This window comes from Rhinoderma darwinii, chromosome 12, assembly GCF_050947455.1.
Source record: "Rhinoderma darwinii isolate aRhiDar2 chromosome 12, aRhiDar2.hap1, whole genome shotgun sequence".
In the NCBI taxonomy this organism is placed as follows: domain Eukaryota; kingdom Metazoa; phylum Chordata; class Amphibia; order Anura; family Rhinodermatidae; genus Rhinoderma; species Rhinoderma darwinii.
In genome coordinates this window covers 65,959,573-65,983,397 of record NC_134698.1, presented here as the reverse complement: position 1 = coordinate 65,983,397, position 23,825 = coordinate 65,959,573, and the positions used below count along the sequence as shown (strand labels likewise).

The following is a 23,825-nucleotide window of genomic DNA, read 5'->3' as shown; positions in this document are numbered from 1 at the left end:
AAGGTCGTCAACTCTTGGACCTTCAGTAACCACAATTTTGGATGGGTCCGATTGTTTCCACATATCTGGTATGCATGCTCTGATTTCCAATAGGACGTTATGGGATGTCGCACAGATAGAGTAACAATAAGGCAGGGGTGTAAGGAAACTGGAAAGCTGTAAACATGGATGTTATATGCCATACCCTTCTCCAAAAACTGGTCGTTTTTGGGCAGTCCCAATATAAGGAAGAGTGTGTTTGTATCCACCCCACACCTCCAGCACATAGGAGAGACCAACCGGATGAGACTGTGGAGTTTAAAAGGGGACCCTGTATCATCTTGAGAGGATCTTAAATCCTGTCTCTGCTAGAAATGAAGGATTTATGGGTCATTGTATATGGGCAGTCTCGTTGGTCAGGAGTAAAAGTCATGTCCAAGTGTTGCTTACAATTAATCAACAAGGTGGGGTGAGGGATGCCAGGAGGGGAGTTCAAGATGGCGTAGAGAAAAATAGGGTATGTTGAAGATATCCCATGGATGAACACATGAGCTCAAAATTAGTATGCAGAGGTAGTCTGTAGTATTTTATATAACGTTGGTCTCGGAGCACATATTAACTGTTAGACTAAAAGTCAATACAAATAGTAACATAATTCACCCAATAAGGTTCCTCTGTTCCTTGGCCAGCACTTAATCGGTCCACAAGTCGGGCCATATATTCAATGACAAAATAAAATATCTGCAAGGTCTCATACATGTTAGAGTATCTATTTTTATAGAGATCACCACTCACGGCTAATGGTCTCTTGAGGACTCCCTCAGCTTTTTTCCACGCTCTACCACTATTCCAATACGGCGTCCTCCTTATAGACACTGGTTCTCCTCTTGTTTGTAGCTACGAATGATTTTAGTGGTCAAACCTCCTCAGAAGTCGCAACTCCCTCAGGTGAATCAACTCTCAGTCTCTCAAAACGCTACCTCAAAGGAACAACGGAAAGAAACCAAGATTGCTTGAATTCAGATTTAAAAGTTGTTATCCCGGCTGTTTCATTATATTTACAGAATAGTTACTCAAAATCACAGAGGACCGACTGGTTTCGCCATTACGGCTTAGTCAAAGCAAAGGTCATCTGTCTGGGATTTCCATTATATCGCCACCTCTCAAATGGTTCCCCATTCTACAGATTTCACTGACCTTTAGCCCGCAGGAATTTTTGTTGCGTTTAATACAAATATGTGTGGACACGCTATGTAACATATTTCCTTTTAATAAGTTTGTTAATACCGGTATTCAGTTTGCACCCCTACGGCCGACAAATTAAAGCCCACATCTACATTGCCGTAGGTACACTATATAAGTGACATTGCAATTAATTAGTTAATCTGATATCCTTTCTCTTTATCTGTATTTGAGCCAAAAGTTGTTCATATTCAGAGTTTGACACATTTTGCATGTTTTACATGAGAAAAACCCTTTTAAACCAAATATCTCGTGTAGTTAGAAAGAAAATGATATAGTTATGTTGCGCTAGTGGCCTAGAGTGCAAAGATCATTTGCATCTTTCAGCAACTGAGTTTTGTTGTTTTTTTAAAAAGTCTTTATTTATAGTTAATGTATTATCACATAGAAAATGATAAGCCAGAGTTCTAAAAGCTTTCCCTTTCGTCTCGCCTCTAACCCTGAGGGAAAGAAAGAGTTGTCTCAAATTTGGTACAATGGGAAGGGACAGGGTGAAATGGCTGGTTGAGATAAGGGTATGTGCACACACACTAATTACGGACGTAATTCGGGCGTTTTTGCCCCGAATTACGTCAGAAAATAGCGCCTCAATAGCGTTGACAAACATCTGCCCATTGAAAGCAATGGGCAGACGTTTGTCTGTTCACACGAGGCGTATATTTACCCCTTAGGGTATGTTCACACGACAGCATCCGTAACGGCTGAAATTCCGGGGATGTTTCCGCCTGAAAACATCCCCGTAATTTCAGCCGTAACGGCATGTGCAGGCGCTTGAACGCCGCGTCCATTACGGACGTAATTGGCGCTGCTATTCATTGGAGTCAATGAATAACGGCTCCAATTACGGCCAAAGAAGTGACAGGTCACTTCTTTGACGCGGGCGTCTATTTACGCGGCGTCATTTGACAGCGGCGCGTAAATAAACGCCTCGTGTAAACAGACAAACGTCTGCCCATTGCTTTCAATGGGCAGATGTTTGTCAACGCTATTGAGGCGCTATTTTCGGACGTAATTCGGGGTAAAAACGCCCGAATTACGTTCGTAATTAGTGCGTGTGAACATACCCTTAGAGTAATGTTGTAACATGTAAAGTCGTGCCAATAGTGGGATGTGGACGGACTGATGCAGGGATTTGTTCATGTATCCAAGTCAGAGTGTCGGCACTAGTGAACCGCATCCAATGTTTGTTTTTTTTATATAAAGACTGCAGTTATAATGTACAGTACTTGTTTTTGGGATGTCATTCAAGTATCGTCTTAAAAGGGTTTTTCCACTATAGTCCTTTATTTCATATTGATTGGATATGCCATGAATGTCTAATTGGTGACAGTCTCATCACTGGGACCCCCATCATTCCCAAGAACAGGGGTGCTCAGTCACCCTTCCCAGCAGAGAGGTGGGTGAGCATTCTTGGTCACTCTTCATTATCTATGGTCACTCAGCTGTTTCCCCATCTCCTATTTATTATAATTGGGAGTAACCATGCATACGTAGCCACCTCTCCCTATGGGACACAGCCATTCTCCAGATTGGTGGGGAATCGGATTCATTCAATATGCAATAAATATTTATAGTACAGGATAAAACGCACACAAAAATGTATGTCACGCCACAGAAGTCATCAGTATCATTGATTATTCAGGGAGGTACATTTTTGTCAGGCACAAATTTACAAAGTGCTTATTTAGGCGCCATGCACACGACCATAGATTTTGTCCGTAATTACGGACCCATTCATTTCTATGGCTTATGGACACCTTCCCGTATATTTATAGGAAGGTGTCCGTGTCGCAGAAACCTTCCATAAAAGATAGGACATGTCCTGTTTTTTTATTTTACGGACCATGCTCCCATACTTTATAATGGTAGCACAGTCCGCAAATGCGGACGATTGTCTGCGGCCGGTCGTGCCCATAATTGTGGACCGTGATTACGAGCACGGTCGTGTCCATGGGGCCTTAGTGTGCTTTTTTTATTGCTTTTAATGTGTATGATCACCTGTCCCATAAGGTATGTTGTTTTATTCATCTTGAACAAACAAAATCTAGCTAGAGTCTATTATCTTTAAAGATAATAAATACAGTAAATTTACTTTACAGTCAGCATACTATTAATGTATCGTTACTCACAGTGTAATATATAGTTAGGTGGATTGCTGAAATGTCATTCATCTGACACAGAAGAAAATAATGGGCTGCTTTGTATTGGATCACTTCAGCAGGATTCTTATTAGATCTTGTCGAGTGCTTTTTGTGCTTTCTATATTTGGAGAATACTTACTGTAGCAATATGACTTCGGCTATTTTGTACTAAAAAGAATTGCTACAGGTTCATCTTGTTCGAGCAATGTATAAATTCACTTTATATCAAGAACTGAAGGGGGCGTGTCCGGATGCCGAGGAGAGCGGTCACATAAGTCTGAGCTCCTCTCCTAGCCTCAGATAAAGCGGCTCATAACCACCCTTAAAGGTCGGATACCGACACAAAAATATACCTGGAGATTCCTGAAGTAGCCACAAAGCAGCAGGGATGGTGAGAGGAAGATCTAAACCGGCTGCCCCGGTTAAACTCACGTCCTTCTATCCCCCGGCGGGAAACTCACAAAATGGCGCCGGCCACACTCTGCAGGAAAACGCTCCGGTCCTAGGAGCTCCTATCCTCTCCCAGGCAGCACATTGCACAGCAGGCAGTCCAAGTGTGGAAGGAACTTCAAGCACACCAGACAAGCTGTATGCACTGGATTTCAGGTCAGTCTCTCTCCCTCCTAGTCTGCCCAATCTGGGGAAATCTAGGGAAAGCAGCCCGTCTGAGGAATCAGCCATCACCTTATCTAATATGAGGAGTCTATTGTCAGAATTAAGGACATCCATGCAAAACGATTTCCAAACTGCCTTTACCACACTGTCTAAGGACATTAGAGATATTGGTGATCGCACAGCTCATCTTGAAACAAAAATGGATGAATTTTCCTCTGCTTTTAATACTTTAGTGGACGCTCAAAATGAGACAGATGAAGACATGCTAGCAGTAAAATTAAAATTGGCTGACTTGGAAGACCGCTCCAGAAGGAACAACATTCGTTTCCGCGGTATACCGGAATCCATCATGCCAGCGCAGCTCAGAGAGTTCCTGATTGATTATTTTTCTGCTTTAATCCCAGAGGCGGATCAAAGAGATTTGATGATTGATAGAGTACACAGATTGCCAAAACCCAAACATCTACCGCAAACAACGCCAAGAGATGTTCTGGCAAGAATCCATTTTTATCAAACAAAAGAGGCCATCTTGAAGTCGGCGTTTAAAAATAACGACATCCCTGAGCGGTTTGTGGGCATCTTGTTGTACGCAGATTTATCACCAACCACGATGAATCGCAGAAGAGAATTTGCGCCTTTCACAAAGCATCTACGTGACCAAGAAATTCCCTATAAATGGGGTTACCCGGTCAAGCTATTCATCACGAAAAATGGAGCCACCCATGTCCTTCACACACCCAAAGAAGCAGCGTCTCTTCTAGCAAAATGGTTTCCCGACTTTCAGCCTCGAGATCATCAAATGATGGCGAAAAAGAAACCACCGGTATTATCCCAGGAATGGACACAGGTTGGATCTCCTAAGAATCCCTGAATTCAATCTGATTGAATATAGAGGAGAATGACCCAGCAAGAATTTTGGACTCCCTGTTGAATCCAGAATAAGGAACTCACGGTGTTGTCTGATATCCTTTTTTTTTTCTTTTTGATAATCTTATTGCTGCAGGTTGTACTGTGCCTTTAAATAACCATGTGGGCTAGGAAGGCACTTATGTTACACGTGTTGTGTCTCTTCCCCCCCCCCATGAGGCCAACTTCCTTTACAAGGAGTTGGCTAGATATATTTGAACATATTTTCATATGTGTTCTCAGGTTTTTATGTTACAAGGTATCACTACTGATTGATAAGAAAAATACGTTATGTACATATAGTCTTTCTTGTCGGGGAATAACGGAGATGAGCGGTCCTCACTCACATAATATTACTCACGTAGGGGAGATATTTAGAGATCAGGTATGCTACAAGAGTACACAGTATCGATCTTTCTTAGGGTATAATGGTCTTTAAAATATCATCTTTGAATGTGAAGGGCCTTAATAGTCCATTCAAACGCTCTCTCATGTGGAAAGAGTGTAAAATGCTGAAATGTGATGTGTTATGTGCACAAGAGACACACCTCTTGGAGAAAGACATCCACAGGCTTAAAAATGCACAGTTCCCCCATATTTTTTGTACCCCAAACTTAGGCAAGAAAAAGGGGACGTTGATTGCTATCAAAAATTCTTTGGCCTTTCAACTTATACAAGTAACTTATGATAAATGTGATAGGTTTGTAATCATACAGTGCCTTATTAACAATGAGAAATACACCTTGGTCTCACTATACGCTCCTAATAAGCATCAAGGCAGATTTCTCAAACGTCTACTTAAACGAATTGAGAATAATAAATTTGGTTCCCTAATACTATGTGGGGACTTCAATAGAGTACTGACTCCTCAATTAGATAAGAGTAGGAGCAAACCAAAAGAAAAAAACACAGATATATATAATATTTTATTCAGGGGAAATCTCTATGACACATGGAGAACTTGTAATGCCTCAGAAAGAGATTATACTTTTTTCTCTCACCCCCACAAATGCTATTCTAGAATTGACTTTATTATTGCTGACCAATGGTTACTCCAGCGTGTGATCAACCCTAGCATTGGGACAATCACTTGGTCGGACCACGCCCCGGTCTCTATCTCTATTAATGAGCAATATAATCGAGTTCCCACCTCCCCCTGGCGCATAAACAACTCCTTACTAAACAAAGAGGAATACAATGCACAGATACACAAAGCGTTGACTGACTTTTTCGAAACTAATAAACCGGATGACACGTCCACCTTTAACAACTGGTGTGCACACAAAGCAGTAATCAGAGGTCACCTTATCAAAATTGCGGCAACAGCAAAGAAAATAAGATTAGCTAAAACAGAAGAATTGTTGCTTAAAATTAAGAAATTAGAAGATCTTAATAAAAAGAGAACCACGAGAGGTCTAACAATCGAATTAAAACAATTAAGAACACAACTTCACCAATTGTTATACCACAAGTGTGAATACGCCCTGAGAAGGAGCAGAATGATCTATTACTGGCAGGGTAATAAGGCTGGGAAGATGTTAGCTAATAAATTTAAAAACAAAACTTTGAAGGCTAAAATACCCTATATTTTTAAACCATCTGGGGATAAAATCTTAAACCCACAGGGGATAGCTGAAGCCTTTGCTGAATATTATGGTCATTTATACAATTTAAACAAGGATCCTCTCACCAAACAACCTACGCAGCAACTTATAGATGGCTTTCTAGATTCGGTCAATTTACCGTCGATCCCGAGTGATCAAATGACACTCCTTAATGCACAATTCACATTATCAGAGGTACAAAATGTCATTAAACAACTCAAGATTAATAAATCTCCCGGACCAGACGGTCTAACAAACGAATATTATAAACAGTTCTGTCAGATTATAGCCCCTCACCTAGTATCAATGTTCAATCAGGCCACTATTTCAGGTCGTTTTCCTAAAGAAATGCTACAAGCACTAATAATTACCCTCCCGAAACCAGGCAAATCTCCTGATAGACCCGAAAATTTTAGACCAATTTCTTTGCTAAATTGCGATTTGAAAATATATTCAAAAGTGTTGGCCAACAGGCTGGTCGATATCCTTCCTTCTCTAATCAATATTGATCAAGTAGGATTTATTAAAAATAGACAAACGGTAGATGGAACTAGAAGACTAATCAATATCCTTCACTATGCAGAAACGCATAACACCCCTTCTCTGCTCCTATCATTAGATGCAGAGAAGGCCTTTGATAGGATCCATTGGGGTTATCTAGAGTCGGTTCTGGATAAAATAGGAATAGTGGGCCCGTTTGGGAAAGCCATTTTAGCTCTATACTCCGGTCCTTCCGCCTCCGTATACTCAGCCGGATTTTTATCCTCACGCTTTGACATTACAAATGGAACTAGACAGGGATGCCCCATGTCCCCTTTAATTTTTGCGCTTTTAATGGAACCTCTGGCTGAGAAAATAAGGTCTTCTAGTTCAATTTCTGGAATCACAATAGGGAAAAAGGAACACCGTATAGGTCTGTTCGCGGATGATGTAATAATAATATGCTCTTCCCCAACCACATCCCTTCCAGAAATAAGTAAAGTTTTATCAGAATTTAGTAATGCGTCTTACTACAAAATAAACACTTCTAAGTCACAAATTCTGAATATGGGGCTTTCCCAGAAAATGGTAGCACAACTTAAAGCATCATTCCCCTTCAAATGGGTGGAAGACGCCCTGCCTTATCTAGGGGTTAATCTAACATTTCCAGTCTCAAAATTGTTTGACCAAAATTATATTCCTCTCCACAAGAAAATCATTGAGGACCTACATAACTATAAACACCACGGTGTTTCTTGGTTAGGTAGAATAGCTGCCATCAAAATGTTAACTCTTCCTAAGATTCTCTACACTTTTAGGAATGTTCCCATATTAGTGACAAACGCTTTCATAAATAAACTGCAATCCATCTTAATGAGATTCGTATGGGGGAAAACCAAATCAAGAGTTAAAGCAGATATTCTTTACAGACCCATGCGTGAGGGGGGATTGGGATGCCCCACTCTATTACAATACTATAGAGCCGCTATACTCGACCAATTAAAATCGTTATGGTCACAGGATGCTTCTAAACATTGGGTTTCCATTGAATCATCTGTATTGGGAAGGCACTCATTAGCAATATCCCTATCTGCTTCCTCTTTATTTGGGAACCATATGAGGTCCACACATCCTACAATAAGGGCAATCACGGAGTTATGGCACCACCTAGTTATTAAACATAGCCTGTATTCTACGGATTATGAGAAATCTAGTATTGCTCTACTGATGGCTCTCATTCCAGATCTTGACATCTCTACTTGGATGGCTAATGGATTACTCCACATGTCCGATTTATGGGAAAATGACATCCTGATACCCTTCCAAACTCTGGCCCAAATGTACAATATTCAGAAACATGACTTTTATAAATATCTACAAATTAGGCATGCACTGACATCCATACCCAAACCTCTCCCAACATCAGAATCCAAATTAAGCAAATGGTTAGCAAATAACTCATCCTCCAGAGGTAATATCTCCCAATGTTATAAATTTTTACTAAACTCCTTCCCAAATGACTTGCATATATACAAACAAAAGTGGGAACATGATCTTGAGGTCACTATATCTGAAGATCAATGGAACTCGGCCTTCTATGCTGTCTCATCGATCTCCAGATGTACTAACCATATTGAAACAGCCAGAAAACTCTTGTATAGATGGTACCTCACCCCGGAGAAACTTCATAAATTTTACGAAGAATCAAAAGAGTGTTGGAGATGTAGCAATACAGGCACTATGTTGCACATCTGGTGGAAGTGTCCACATATCCTGGAAGTGTGGAGAAAAATGGGTCGTTTTCTGTCAAATATATGTGGTTATCCAATTATCCTAGATGCCCCATTATGCTTGTTGGCAATTGGTGCCGACAAGTATGATCGCACTCACAGAGCAGTTATCCTACACACTATTATAGTGACTAGATTCAAAATAGCAAAATACTGGAAAACCAATAAAATCCCATCCTTGTCAGAAATTATTCAGGGAATAAACAACAACTGCTGGTTTGAATCTATGATCGCCTCTTCCTTAAATAAAAAAAGCTCATTTGACAACATGTGGGATGTTTGGACCTCCAGCCAGTATTGTAATGCGATACACTAGATTTATGGATATTCACACATACAAACCATATATTATTGTGCAAAAATACCATTGAGACTCCCTGATGTATTCCCTTACATATTGTTTTATTGTTCATAATGATTTATTGTACACAAAGCTATGATATTGTACTGATACCTTTGTTATGTTAAGTTATGTAAATTTATTTCTATTTTTACTATGTTAAGTTGTGTAAGTAAGCTTAGTTCCTGCTTACTTGTATGTTCGATTTGAAAAACTCAATAAAAACAAATGTGATAAAAAAAAAAAAAAGAACTGAAATCCCATATTATACCGGGCAGAATGTTCTGTGCTTGCACATCAAATGTTAAAAGGTCAGGTATAACTTGCTAGACTTTTGTAGATATTGTGTTTCTTTTAGATATTGGTTGTCATTTATGATAGGATGGTACCGTTAATATCTCTGTGTATGTTATAGCTTTTCTTTGCTCATATAATTTGATTGATTGCAATAAATGACATATGCTCTTTACAAATATTGCATAGATATACCATACCAGGAAATACACCGGCAGGTGCTTTTGAACAGCACCCTGAAACCTTGTTCAGGGTGCCAATTTAAAGAAAGCGCTTTATGGAAATTAATGTACCACCAGGCCTGATTGGCTGAGAGGCACCACCTGTTTCCAGCTATAATTACTTCAGGCAATAAAGTGTCATGGCCAATAGATGCTCTTACGGTGTATTCACATGGTGCGGCTTTGCCACCTGCACCGTGTGAATACACCCTTACTTAAAGGATCAATGTTGTTTCACAAATCTTATGACATGTCATAAGTTTTGATTGTTGAGCAGAGCAGTGTACTGGCTCATAGAAAGATTATATAGTCACTACACATCTAGCCCTAACTCTGCCAGAAGAGGTGATAAAAAGCTGATTATAGCCAAAGGTACACATCGTTCAAGCTCTTCTGCCCCTTTGTTCCAGCGATAAGCACCTGGGCATACTGGAAGTTTTGTGAGACAACAGTTACCCGTTGAAGGGGTCTGTCCAGGTGTCAAATTTAGGTTGCAAAGCTTTTTTACAAAGAGGCATAGTCTATCAAGTTCAGGTTAGTCATATCTGAGATTTTCTTGAAAATCAAATACACAGCATGCCCTATCTGTTGCAGATTTCTTCCTGAGTTTGATGTGGATGTCACCCATTGTATTGTAATCCGCAGTAAAATCCTCATGTAAATCAGCGTGTTAATACACGCAGAGTTTTCAAGCATACGCTGCAGGAAATGAAAAAGTCTGCAGCATGTGAGCATGGCTTCATGTTTATTTATTTACTTTTAACAAAGATTGTTATTTCTTATTAAAAAAAAAAGCATTCCCAATGAAGAAGGAACAAGACGAACCCAATCGAAAGAAAAGCGACCACATTTGTTACACCTCCCAGACTTGCCACAAAAGTTCATGCGACCACCGAGAGAGACTAAGTTGTACTTCAGTGAAACAGGTATATTTGATATTCTTATTCTTCTATATATTGATAAGTAAAAAAGTGATATTATTTCATGCTGCACTTGTATTGGTAGTTTCGATTTACATTTATGATTACTGCAATCTTTTCATGCAGATACAGACAACAGAAGAAAAGTTGGTGACCCCCAAATTAGCAACAGATGCGTTTCAAAACAAGACCCATGTGTGGAAAAGGGAATTCAGGTCCAATGTGTTTCACATTTAAATGATAGTTTTGAAATTATTTGCTCTCTGGCCATCATTTTGCTGTAAAATCACTGCAATACCACGACTTGATCACAACTTCTCTCTGGGAAAAAAAGGCTTCAAGCAACCTTGTGATCACTGCAGAAAAATCTAATGGATAGTTTTAGGTGGTTGCAAGGTTCCTTGTCACATTTTTCCCCAAAGGGAAACATTGAAGATATGTGCAAGATGCACTAATGTTACAATTAAACAGCAAGTTGCAAGTGACAAAATATTGCCTTATGTTTCTTTTTCTTTTAGTTGCTTTTGTTTAAAATCAATTTACTTTTAGGATCATATTTAATCCTTATATTATCAGTTATGTTTTTGATGTTTTGTTTTTCACAAATATTTTCATTATGCCATAAATATCTGATAGATGTGTGTCCCAGCTCTGGGACCGGCACCTATGTCGAGAACAGGGGTCCCCGATCCCCATCCTGCCTGGTGAAGTGGCCGCCTGCACTCAGAGAATAAATGGAGAGGTGGCAATGGCCTAAGTTGTCAACCTCTTTTAAGTGATTGTAGCAGAGACTTTTATTTATATACTAGTAGTTCATAGACAAAGGTGAATCTATGAACCTTAGGAAATTGCATATGCAACAATTGTTCTATTATTAAAGCTATTCTCTTTACAAGTGGGGAAGATCCAATAAGGGTACGTTCAAATGCTTAGCAAGAAACGTATGAAAATACGTAGCTGTTTTCAAGGGAAAACAGCTCCTGATTTTCAGCCGTTTTTTAATTAACTAGCGTTTTTCACGTCCGTTTTTGGAGCTGTTTTTCTATTGAGTCAATGAAAAATGGCTCCAAAAACGGCTCAAGAAGTGACATGCATTTATTTTTCGCGGGCGTTTTTTAAGGCGGCCGTTTTTTGAAAATGAGGCATAAAAAAAATGTTTGTAGGCGTTCTGCTTCCGATTTTTCAGTCATTTTTCGGGGCGTTTACGGCCCGAAAAATGGCTGAAAATAGCCCGTGTGAACATACCCTAATACAGCAAGAAAAGAGAGAGGAAACTCCCTACAGCTTCAATGTAGCCTGTCAGCCTACTTTAAGGGCAGCCTGGGTGTGCTGGTCCATATACAGAATACAGACGTTCACCAAATGTGAACGTAAGCTTTAATTGCCGTAAATATTTGTGGGATATGTCTAGTCATGCATGAAATATTTGAAGCTAAAAAGTATAAAGTTATGTATGTTCCTTTTTAATTAGGAGCCACTCATTAATAATGGAAGCAAAGGCTTTATTCCACCAACAACAAATTTGCAGCTTCAAGGTCAGCTAAGGTAATATTAGCAAACATGGTGGGTATACTAAATGAAAACATGTTTATGGTATGATTATTGCCCTTCTCTTTAAATATTTGGTCAAGCAGAACACCTGACAAGGCTGTAGCTCTAAGATAAAATGTGATATATAAGTATATATATATATATATATATATATATATATATATATATATATATATATATATATATGTCTGTTTATTCCATTGAGAGAATTAATCCCTGCACATCAAATATATAGGTTACATGATATTTTGCAGAATCTCAGGCTGTGTTGCATTTGCATAATATATATGTTTGTAAGTATTTCGATGGAATTATTTTACAGGTTGGGTTTCATTCAGAAGCAAATACATTCAAAGATGGATATCAAAGAATCAGGTAATAAGACATTCAATTATTCCTCTACGCAAATCCATTTTACATGTACCTATGGTTCTGTCGGAGCTCTCCATTAGGGGAACCCATGAACGGAACCCGGACTGAAACAAACGGAAACCATGTTTGAACACCAAAATTAAGCAACTCTACATATAGCGGGTAATGTACTAACGTTGCTATGTTAGTTTTCTGAAGTAAAAATGTTGCAAACGGCCCAAAATGTGCAAACATTTTCACCTTTTGGCTGTTTTCCCCGCTCTTGCAACTTTATAAATGCCGGTGAAGCTTAGAAAAAGGGGTGTGGCCACCGTGTCAGGACGCATTTACTATAATTTACACCAGAAGCTGGCAGAAATTATAGGGGAAATCTACACCAGGTCGTGGCTGGCATAGAACGCATTCAGTGGTGCATGGACAGTCGAAGATGTGACAAATTTATTAAGAGGCGTGTGTCTCTTAATAAATTAGTTGCATCTTACTTCCGCTTGATTTTTATTAAGACTGGCGCAGAGGTAATACATCTCTCCCATAGGCCGTCATTAAAAATATCCTACTGTTTTGTGTACACAGCTCCTATGCAGACCTTTGTAATGGTTACGGACTAAAACCAAACTCTGTGTTCAGTCTGGTCCAGTAGTCATGTGTTACTCCCTTCCATTTGTCCCCTCATATAGTTAACCTACTGTCTTTAAATTAGCAAGATGGGACAGCAAAGAATGAAAAAAATAAAACAAATCTTATGTATATATCCCAATAAGCCTACATTTTGTCTCCCACCCTTCCCTCTTCCAGTTCTAGTACATGTGAAACAGGTTTGGGGAAAGAGGGCTTAATCCCATCTTGTCCCTGGCTGGGATGCAGCTTGTTGCAGCGGAAACCTCTTCCACTGCTTTATCTGCAATAGGGACTAGGCAAACTTAGGCTGGGTTCACACAATCTATTTTCAGACGTAAACGAGGCGTTTTAAGCCTCGATTTACGTCTGAAAATACGGCTCAAATACGTCGGCAAACATCTGCCCATTCATTTGAATGGGTTTGCCGACGTACTGTGCCGACGACCTGTCATTTACGCGTCGCTGTCAAACGACGACGCGTAAAAAAGACGGCTCGTCAAAAGAAGTGCAGGAGACTTCTTGAGACGTAATTTGAGCCGTTTTTTATTGATTCCAATGAAGAACAGCTCCAAATTACGGCCGTAATTGACGCCTCGCAAAACACGAGTACATGCAATTACGTCTGAAATTACGGAGCTGTTTTCTCCTGAAAACAGCTCCGTAATTTCAGATGCAATGGTCGTTATCGTGTGCACATACCCTAAGACTCACTACAGTAGCTAAGCCTTGCCTCTTCAAACAGTCCACACTCAAAGATGTAGAGGGACTAGAAGTAAATGGACTCTTTAATTTCTATGCAAGAATTTTGCCAAACTGTTTGAATCAGGATATAGCAAAAAGCATTACACTTGGACAAATAAATGTTTTCTCTGTTCTTTCACCTTGTTCATTTCTAGGTTTAGTGCCCCTGTAAGAACTGTACTACACAAAATTAATATTATAATGTAAATTTTGATTTGTTTTATTCTTAAGCAGAAGTAAAAAAACAACAGTTCACTGAAGTCCCAGATACCTCCAAAGATTCAGGTTATTTTTCTCAGGTACAATATTTATGGGTGATAATTCAGCTATAACTCAATAGGTTAAGGGCTTGTCTACACACAACGGAATTGCTGCACAAAATTTCTGAAGCAATTCCGACGAAAGTCAAAGGCTTTCCGCTGTGGCAAAAATGCACCATTTCCTGTGAAAATGGTACGTAAATTGCTGCGTTTTTCCCAATGTTAGGAGATGGAGATTCTGCACACTTTCCGTAGCAGGAATTTACATGTAGCGGTCCGAAAATTACGCAGGTCAATTTACGCAGCATGTGGATGAGATTTGTTAAATCTCATCCACTATGCTGCTACTGTATTCTGCTGCGTTTTTTCCGGCCGAAATTCCGGCCAGAAAAAACACGCCAATTCGGGAGAGTGTGGACGAGCCCTTAATTTGTAATATTTATTTTGATTACACAATATTAGCCCAAATTCGTGGCCAAATACAAAACACAACAGCTCCAATTTAAACCATTGCACAACTTGCACTACAATCTTCCATATCAACATGCACGTAACTTGCTTCTTAAATCCCCCCTCCCTATTTCTTTCTAATTGTCGCACAACAGTTGCATGAAAATCTTATGAAAGTTGCTTGTACACGCAACTCAATGTACTGTGTGTGGTGTCAGGAAAGCCCCCAAGAACGGTCATGTTTGGTTGGCATGCTACATCTGATTTTAATGGATATAATTTTCAATTGTGCAGGGAAACTCTGTAAGTTACGAAGATATGGAATGCAAAGCTGATGGAGAAATATCACCAAATGAAGTATTTGCTTTGCCAAGGATTCCATCCCCATTCACCATACCCAATCCTCCATCTATTTCAACAAATACATCCATTAGGAAATGTGACCGTAACAAAGGAAAGAAAAGCCAGAACTTTACAAAATCTACAATGGACTTGTATGTACATTGTTTTGTTTCTAAAGATATTAACAAATATATTACATTTTCACATTTGTAAGGTCTTTTTAAAATATGTATTCCTGGTAGAAAAACAAACTGAATTTTTAATGCACAGACACATTGACAAAGATTTAAAATAATCCACTTTTAAAGAGGCTCTGTCACCAGATTTTGCAACCCCTATCTGCTATTGCAGCAGATAGGCGCTGCAATGTAGATTACAGTAACGTTTTTATTTTTAAAAAACGAGCATTTTTGGCCAAGTTATGGCCATTTTGGTATTTATGCAAATGAGGCTTGCAAAAGTACAACTGGGCGTGTTGAAAAGTAAAAGTACAACTGGGCGTTTATTATGTGCGTACATCGGGGCGTTCTGATGAGAAGTATCATCCACTTCTCTTCAGAACGCCCAGCTTCTGGCAGTGCAGATCTGTGACGTCACTCACAGGTCCTGCATCGTGTCGGCCACATCGGCACCAGAGGCTACAGTTGATTCTGCAGCAGCATCAGCGTTTGCAGGTAAGTAGCTACATCGATTTACCTGCAAACGCCGATGCTGCTGCAGAATCATCTGTAGCCTCTGGTGCCGATGTGTCCTCGCTCGTCTGACACGATGCAGGACCTGGGGAAGTGACGTCACAGCATTATCTCTCGAGAACACGGCTGTGTCTGCACTGCCAGAAGCTGGGTGTTCTGTAGAGAAGTGGATGATACTTCTCATCAGAACGCCCAGCTAGTAAAAGTAGTAAAAACGCCCCGATGTACGCACATAATACACGCCCAGTTGTACTTTTACTTTTCAACACGCCCAGTTGTACTTTTGCAAGCCTCATTTGCATAAATACAAAAATGGTCATAACTTGGCCAAAAATGCTCGTTTTTTAAAAATAAAAACGTTACTGTAATCTACATTGCAGCGCCTATCTGCTGCAGTAGCAGATAGGGGTTGCAAAATCTGGTGACAGAGCCTCTTTAAGCTTGAAGTAAATGTCCACCTTTAAACACCATGTCATATTTAGATTCAACTTTCTGTGCCGAATAATTTTTTAATATATTTTTATACCGATCCTTATTCTCCAAATGCCCTACATAGACATCCTACGCCCCTTCCTGCAGGAAGCTGTAGGGGTGTAAGAGATCACTGCATACTGTTTTATTATTGAGTTCAATGTATAAACAGTACGCAGTGAGCTCCACCTAGTGGCAACTGCAGGAAGAGTTCTGGGAGTTCTGATCGCTATAAAAATATATTAGGAAATTAATCAGCACAGAATCTTGGGACTATTTTGATGAAAGAACAAAAATGGGGTTCAATCATGGACATTCACTTTAAAGTACCCCCCCCCCCCCTTCATTTCATGCACTCTAAAGTCATCCCTCCATTTTCAGTTTGCTGGTCCCCTTGCTAGTAAGTGATGAGAAGGGTTCTTTATCCTGGCAGCCGCTACGATCAACCACTATTGGTAGGGGAACTGCAATTTAAATGATTATTGTTTCTGCCTCTGCAGGGAAAGCAAAACATTGCAGGACACCCATTGAAATCATTTGGCATTCTTTGATTTCAATAAACACCAACTGTCCCTAAAACGACCTTCTTTGTTAGCTTAACCTGCCCCCAAAAGGTTTGTTGGAGAAGGTGTAATCTAAACCAAGCTTCCCCTTTAGAGCTTTATACTAATTCTGAGAAGACAAACTACATTGAAGGTGTGGATCAAATTGGTTGGAATCCACCAATGACCTAACAATGTCAGACCCCCTAGGCATTCACCAATGGTGGGTAAAAGGGGGAGACTAAAGACCCTTTTACACATGCCAATGTTTGGGCAAACAAGCGTTTATACGAACACTCGTTCCTGAACATTGCAGTGTGTAATCAGGATATCGATCAGCCGATGAATAGGCAAACGCTTGCTCATCGACTGATCTGCTCGTTTATGCGGCCAATAAAATGGTCACTAGTCCGAGCACATCTCCCTTTGTAAACAGGGAGATGTGCTGCCGACATAATGGAAATGTATGAGGTCAAAACGTTCGTAGTAATAATCACTCGACCCCATACATAACCGATCTTGGACTTGTGAAATTAGCAAACGAGCACCAATCAACGAGCTGTCTCGTCAATCCGTGCTCGTTTTCACAGCTCATATCGGCAGTGTAAAAGGACCTTAAGGGTATGTGCACACGTAGTGTTTTCAGCCGTTTTTCGGGCTGTAAACGTCACGAAAAACGGCTGAAAAATCGGAAGCAGAACACCTCCAAACATCTGCCCATTGATTTCAATGGGAAAAACGGCGTTCTGTTCCGACGAGGCATTTTTTACGGCCGCGTAAGAAAACGGTGGCGAAAAAGAAGTGCATGCCACTTCTTCAGCCGTATTTGGAGCCGTTTTTCATAGACTATAGAAAAGCGTCTCCAAAAACGGCCATTAAAAACGCGACTGTGATTTTATCTTCATGACTAGTCCTATAAATTCGCTCATGATCCGCAGTCCTCTCATACACTACAAGGCCAAAAGAATGTGGACAACTGAACATTTAAGATACACATAAATATTTTAAATATACATGGATAGTACAGTTCAGTTTATTGTAAAATAATATTTTTTCCAAAATCTTTAACTTCCCCTGAATTATTGGAACTAATTAACGTATAATTTTTTTACTTTTAAAATTGTTATTAATTTCTTTGCAGATTTTCCAAAACCATAGAACAAACCGAAGCATCTCCTTGTTTAAATCTTTTTAAGACTTCCACGCCCAAAACACCTAGTCTTTGTAGTTTTGAGTCCTTTGCAACAGTAAGATTTTCAGACCAGGTAAAATAAAGTTGTGTCTTGGTGAGAAAGTTATGGAGTTTCCTTTATAAGGACAATTTAATGTAATATATTTTATTCATCAATTGCAGAGGTGGAGGCATGCACTACTTACCTCAAGAGAACATAACAAGGATAATGCATACTTAAAGAGGCTCTGTCACCAGATTTTGCAACCCCTATCTGCTATTGCAGCAGATAGGCGCTGCAATGTAGATTACATTTATTTTAAAAAAACGAGCATTTTTGGCCAAGTTATGACCATTTTTGTATTTATGCAAATGAGGCTTGCAAAAGTACAACTGGGCGTGTTTACAGTAAAAGTACAACTGGGCGTGTATTATGTGTGTACATCGGGGCGTTTTTACTTCTTTTACTAGCTGGGCGTTAGGAATGGGAGTGTATGATGCTGACGAATCAGCATCATCCACTTCTGTTCGTTAACACCCAGCTTCTGGCAGTGCAGACACACAGCGTGTTCTCGAGAGATCACGCTGTGACGTCACTCACTTCCTGCCCCAGGTCCTGCATCGTGTCGGCCACATCGGCACCAGAGGCTACAGTTGATTCTGCAGCAGCATCAGCGTTTGCAGGTAAGTAGCTACATCGACTTACCTGCAAACGCCGATGCTGCTGCAGAATCAACAGTAGCCTCTGGTGCCAATGTGTCCTCGCTCGTCCGACACGATGCAGGACCTGGGGCAGGAAGTGAGTGACGACACAGCGTGATCTCTCGAGAACACGCTGTGTCTGCACTGCCAGAAGCTGGGCGTTCTGAAGAGAAGTGGATGATACTTCTCGTCAGAACGCCCAGCTAGTAAAAGTAGTAAACACGCCCCGATGTACGCACATAATACACGCCCAGTTGGACTTTTACTTTAAACACGCCCAGTTGGACTTTAGCAAGCCTCATTTGCATAAATACAAAAATGGTCATAACTTGGCCAAAAATGCTCGTTTTAAAAAAATAAAAACGTTACTCTTATCTACATTGCAGCGCCGATCTGCTGCAATAGGAGATAGGGGTTGCAAAATCTGGTGACAGAGCCTCTTTAAAGGGGATGTCCCATCAAGACAACTTTTTGTCATGATGAGCAGATAGTGTGAGTCCGACAGCTGGAAGGAACGCTGTTAGCAACACTAGAGAAGCGTTGCAGGGGAAATGTGGTATTAAATGATGCCCATCTCAGTAATACATGTTTGTGCTGAGTTGTCAGGAGCAGGAACCACCTTTGCTTTGGCTCTCTCCTCTGGCTAATAGATGGGAGATCCAACTCTATGATGTCCATATGGTCTAATAGGCATATGCACAGGGGTTATCCTGATGAGACAATGCCTTTAATTTTTTGGAATAAACTTGTAGCAATGTAGCAGTGGTCAAGTCTGAAGTCCATAAAAAAAATTCATTCCCAAAAAACAAAGGCTGGAGAAAGGTTGTCCCATAGTAATCAGAAAACGTTAGTGATTGGTTGATATGGGCAACACTGACACTCTACCGCCACAATTTTTACACATGAGGCTCATTAACTTTGGTGAGGAGGAATAAGTTTAATATTCTATTTTTCTATTTAATGTCTTTTCATTTTAGCAAGAAAGCTTTGCTTCTGCAGATACCCATCCAACATCACCTGCAAAAGACATTGGTTAGTATAATTACATGCATAAATAAAGGGTGTAAATCACATCATATGAGACACACTTCACTTCCTTATACCACATCATGGCTGTCATATATATGCACCAAAAAAGTTCATCATAAATGTGGCAGAGCCACTGGCTACTGCCTTCTAATGTACACACAGTGAGCACATATTTTCACTCCCTTCTTTTCCTTTTGGAGGACTGGGAACTATTTTATTAATGCATTTTCACTCATTTGCCACTCTCCACTAAAATATCTTGCAGATATGCTGAAAGTAAAAGATCTGTCTAGTAAGGGTATGTTCACACGACCTATTTTCAGACGTAAACGAGGCGTGTTATGCCTCGTTTTACGTCTGAAAATAGGGCTACAATACGTCGGCAAACATCTGCCCATTCATTTGAATGGGTTTGCCGACGTACTGTGCAGACGACCTGTTATTTACGCGTCGTCGTTTGACAGCTGTCAAACGACGACGCGTAAAAATACAGCCTCGTCAAAAGAAGTGCAGGACACTTCTTTGGACGTTTTTGGAGCTGTTTTCTCATAGACTCCAATGAAAACAGCTCCAAAAACGGACGTAAAAAACGCAGCGAAAACGCCGCGAAAACGCAGCGAAAAATGCGAGTTGGTAAAAAAACGTCTGAAAAGCAGGGTCTGTTTTCCCTTGAAAACAGCTCTGGATTTTCAGACGTTTTTGTTGACTACGTGTGAACATACCCTCAAGGTTTCAAGATGGTATTTTGGGACATAGGAAAACACAAATATAATACAATACACACAAAATATCTACATTTATAAATTTTGATCATACAAATATGTTATGAGTTTCAATAAAAAAAATGTAAAACCTTTGCATTCCCTTCAGGAAGCCTGTTTGAGAAAATGGGAGGAGACAATGATTTTGCTTTTTTATTTGCTTCAAAATCTTCACAACCCTCAGATGACGACAAAGATGACTTTGGCTTCATGTTACCATTTGGACAGGATGTGAGAAATTCCATGGACTTTGAATCTGGCCAAAACGAAACAAAGTTCACATTTTTTTAGGTTCATATGTCTCCTGTATTTTAGTATCTCTGATATGAAAAATTATCTAAGGGTCAGCTCACTGATATGAGCTATTTAAACTGTATTGAGCATATAACTTTTTTTATGGTCATTACAAAAGCTTTAAAGGTCAGTCATAAGAAATTGATGGCCTATCCTCAGGATAACCCATCAATATCTGATTGGTGGGGGTATGACTCCCGGCAGCCCTACCGATCTGCTGTTTTGAAGGGGCAGCAACGCTCATATGAGCGCTGCTTCCCCTTCAAGTCCTTACCTGTTCGCACTGTGACTTGCCGACACACTTGTAGTGGCAGTTCACAGTATTACGGCCTAATAAAGAGGAAGCAGCACTCGTATGAGTGGTGCGGCCCTTCAAAACAGCTGATCAGCAGGTGGCTAGTAGTCGGACCCCCACTGATCAAATATTGATGGCCGACCTGAGGATAGGCAATCAATTTCTTATGACTGGACAACCCCTTTAATAGATAATATTATGGTCTTCAACCGATTATCATTAAAGCATAAATTGGCCTTTGAACACTATTTTACAGTTTATATATTAATCTACTTAGAAAATTGAGTAACTTTGTAAATACATTACATTACTTACCTTGTACTGATCATAAGTTACAGGCTGTATTACAATCAGAGTTTCATCCACAATTCTGCAGGCTTCACAGCTGAAATCTCCCAGCATTCCTTGCTGGCTTAATGTCTGCACTGAGCTTGAGCTAGTGAATTCCATTCTTGGATGTTTAGTATTGTGTATTGAGTATTGTCGACAAGCTTGTCAATTATGAATGCAGCTCCAGACTACAGGCTAATATTATGTAATATAATACTCAGGTTCGGTACAAGATATGTAATGTAATGTACTTACAAAGTTACTCAACTTTATATGTAGATTATGTCTATATATAAACTGCAAATTAGTGTCTTTTTAACACTATATAGGGCTTTATTTTTCAAAAATGTTTAAAAGAAAAAAATGCCTTGTTTCTCATAGCAACCAATTACAGCTTTTATTTTACCAGAGTAGTCTAATTAATGGAAGCTGAGCTCTGACTGGTTGCCAGTTGCACAGCTAGTTTTTTGTTGAACAGTTTTAATAATTTTACGTTTTCTACAAGAATTTCATTTTCTTAAAAACAGTTATAGGGTTATTCCCATCGAATAAAGTAATGGCATATTGCTTATATATGCCATCACTTTATAATTGGTGGGGGCCCAACCTCTGGGACCCCTACCGATTTGTAGAAAAAAAGGGCCACAGCCCTGATTTAGGGTTACGACCCCTTCTAAGTCTTCTCTGAAGAATGGTGCCCCGGATTCTAGGCTGTGCAGGGAACTGCAGTCCACCCCATTCACTTGAATGAGGCCGTGCTGCAGTTACCTGCACAGTGATTGGCTGGGGCGCCGCTCTACCAGGAAAAACAGTGAATAAAATAAAGCGCCATGGCCTCTTCATCTCAGTATCGTCAGAGGTCAAACCCTCATCGAATCTAACAAGATGGGATATGTGAGCGATATGCCATTACTTTTTAATATGGAAATAACCGTCTTGATCATTTGTACTAAGTAGACCTAGTAATTTTCTTGTCTAGTTTACAATTATATCAGAGCACTATGACATTCGACATGAAAAGAACAGTAACAGATGCTGGGCTTGTTGAGCAGAGGGGAAAGAAGGGGATGCTGGGATTTGTAGCATTTCAGTGCGTGCTGAAAATGCAGGTCCCGTCTCATAACCAGTACAAAGAGCGAGTATGGCATTACATCGGGGTGCAGTGCGTAAATCTGAATGCAACTTTTTTGAGTGTAAATGACTAGTAGACATTAGGAAAGATGTGTGAAAGTGTTTTGGGGGATTTAATTGATATTTTGGGTCTACCCTTTAAAGTGTACGTTCACCTCAAGAGTACCGATTTATAAGCGGGAACTGCACTTTCAGCAATTCCCTAATGTATATATCTATTTTCAGAAAAATTCAGCTATTCAGATAATAGAGCAGTTGTGGGAAAATTAAATCCACGCCATTGCCCAGCACGTCTGTCTGCAGAATACAGGTGCCCATGTATGAAATAGAATTTTATTTTTGTTTTTCCTGCTCTTTTACAATAATTGCTTCATGTCATAAGATGGACGATTCTGATAATAGATATACATTAAGAAATTTCTGTAAATGCAATGTTTCATATTCAAATTTGTGTTCATTAAATGTTCACCATATGGTAAAGGATAACACTGGTCATTTTATTGTTGTCCGGATAATCCGCATTAATGCAGTTTGTTGCTTGTTTCATGTATAAACAAATCTTTAATAAACAGGCCTTTGTTTTGTCTAATTAAGATATGGTAGTTTACAATATTTTCAACAGTATATTGTAGATTTTAGACAATGACAGATTCATCAAATCTACATTTACATAAACAAAATAGTTACAGAATGGAAATGAACTGAAACACAATACAATGGTCATTTAAACTCACAGTGGCATATATTTAAAAAAAAATAACAACATAATGTAACTAAATTGGCACTACCATAGATCCTAAGTATTCTCACCCAAAATGTAAATATGTTCATATATCTCTGTAACTAAAACAAACATAATTACCAAACTTTGGATATAACGCTAACTTATGATTTAATTATATATGGCCATTTTTAAGTTTTGAGAGAAAACGTAAATTTGGGAAGATCTTAAAATCAAGCTCTTATCCAGAGCTTAAATAGTGACTACACTTACATCAAAGTTCTGATATATCATAGAGACATATCAAAAGTTTGAATCGATGGGGGTCTGGCTGCTAAGACACTCACCGTTGCGGAAACAAAGGTGCAGAAGTGCTCAGCTCCCTGTCAAGCTGAAGACAGCTTACTAAACGTTCTATCACAAAATATAACTTTTACTGAAGTATAATTAAATAATTACATTTTATATTTATACTTCAGTAAAAGTTATATTTTACTATAAACTCCAGTCCTTTTCCAGTGATTTTTTTCTAACTTTCTGTGGAGTATATATTGCTATAAATCAATCCCCATGGTGAGGGATCAATTTTTTTACACCAATTTCTTCAATAAACGTTCTATGTAAGCCGTCTTCAGCATGACGATGAGCGCTGATTACAGCCAAAGGAGCAAAGAGCTCAGCTGAGCTCTTCCGCACCTACGTTTCAGCAATGTTCGGGGTCTCAGCACCTGCACCCCTACCGATCCATACTTTGGATGCATTTCTATGGCATATCAAAAGTTTGATGAAAGTATAGATCCTATTTAAAGTTTCACTACCC

General features: G+C 39.6%; 1 protein-coding gene across 7 annotated transcripts in view; it reads left to right on the top strand.

The window, feature by feature from the left end:
* C12H14orf39 (chromosome 12 C14orf39 homolog) overlaps positions 1-22,877 on the top strand; it is a 57,027-nt gene extending 34,150 nt beyond the window's left edge. For 6 of the 7 annotated variants that reach the window (XM_075843689.1, XM_075843693.1, XM_075843687.1 and 3 more), the window contains 9 exons: positions 10,408-10,538; positions 10,659-10,747; positions 12,004-12,077; positions 12,406-12,458; positions 14,046-14,113; positions 14,819-15,018; positions 17,713-17,836; positions 19,422-19,476; positions 20,344-22,877. In XM_075843689.1, the coding sequence (XP_075699804.1) occupies positions 10,408-10,538; positions 10,659-10,747; positions 12,004-12,077; positions 12,406-12,458; positions 14,046-14,113; positions 14,819-15,018; positions 17,713-17,836; positions 19,422-19,476; positions 20,344-20,525 (976 nt within the window). In that variant the 3' untranslated portion in view covers positions 20,526-22,877. The remainder of the gene's footprint in view (positions 1-10,407; positions 10,539-10,658; positions 10,748-12,003; positions 12,078-12,405; positions 12,459-14,045; positions 14,114-14,818; positions 15,019-17,712; positions 17,837-19,421; positions 19,477-20,343) is intronic. The other variant, XM_075843692.1, reaches the window with a different exon arrangement.
* Positions 22,878-23,825: the final 948 nt, after the last annotated feature.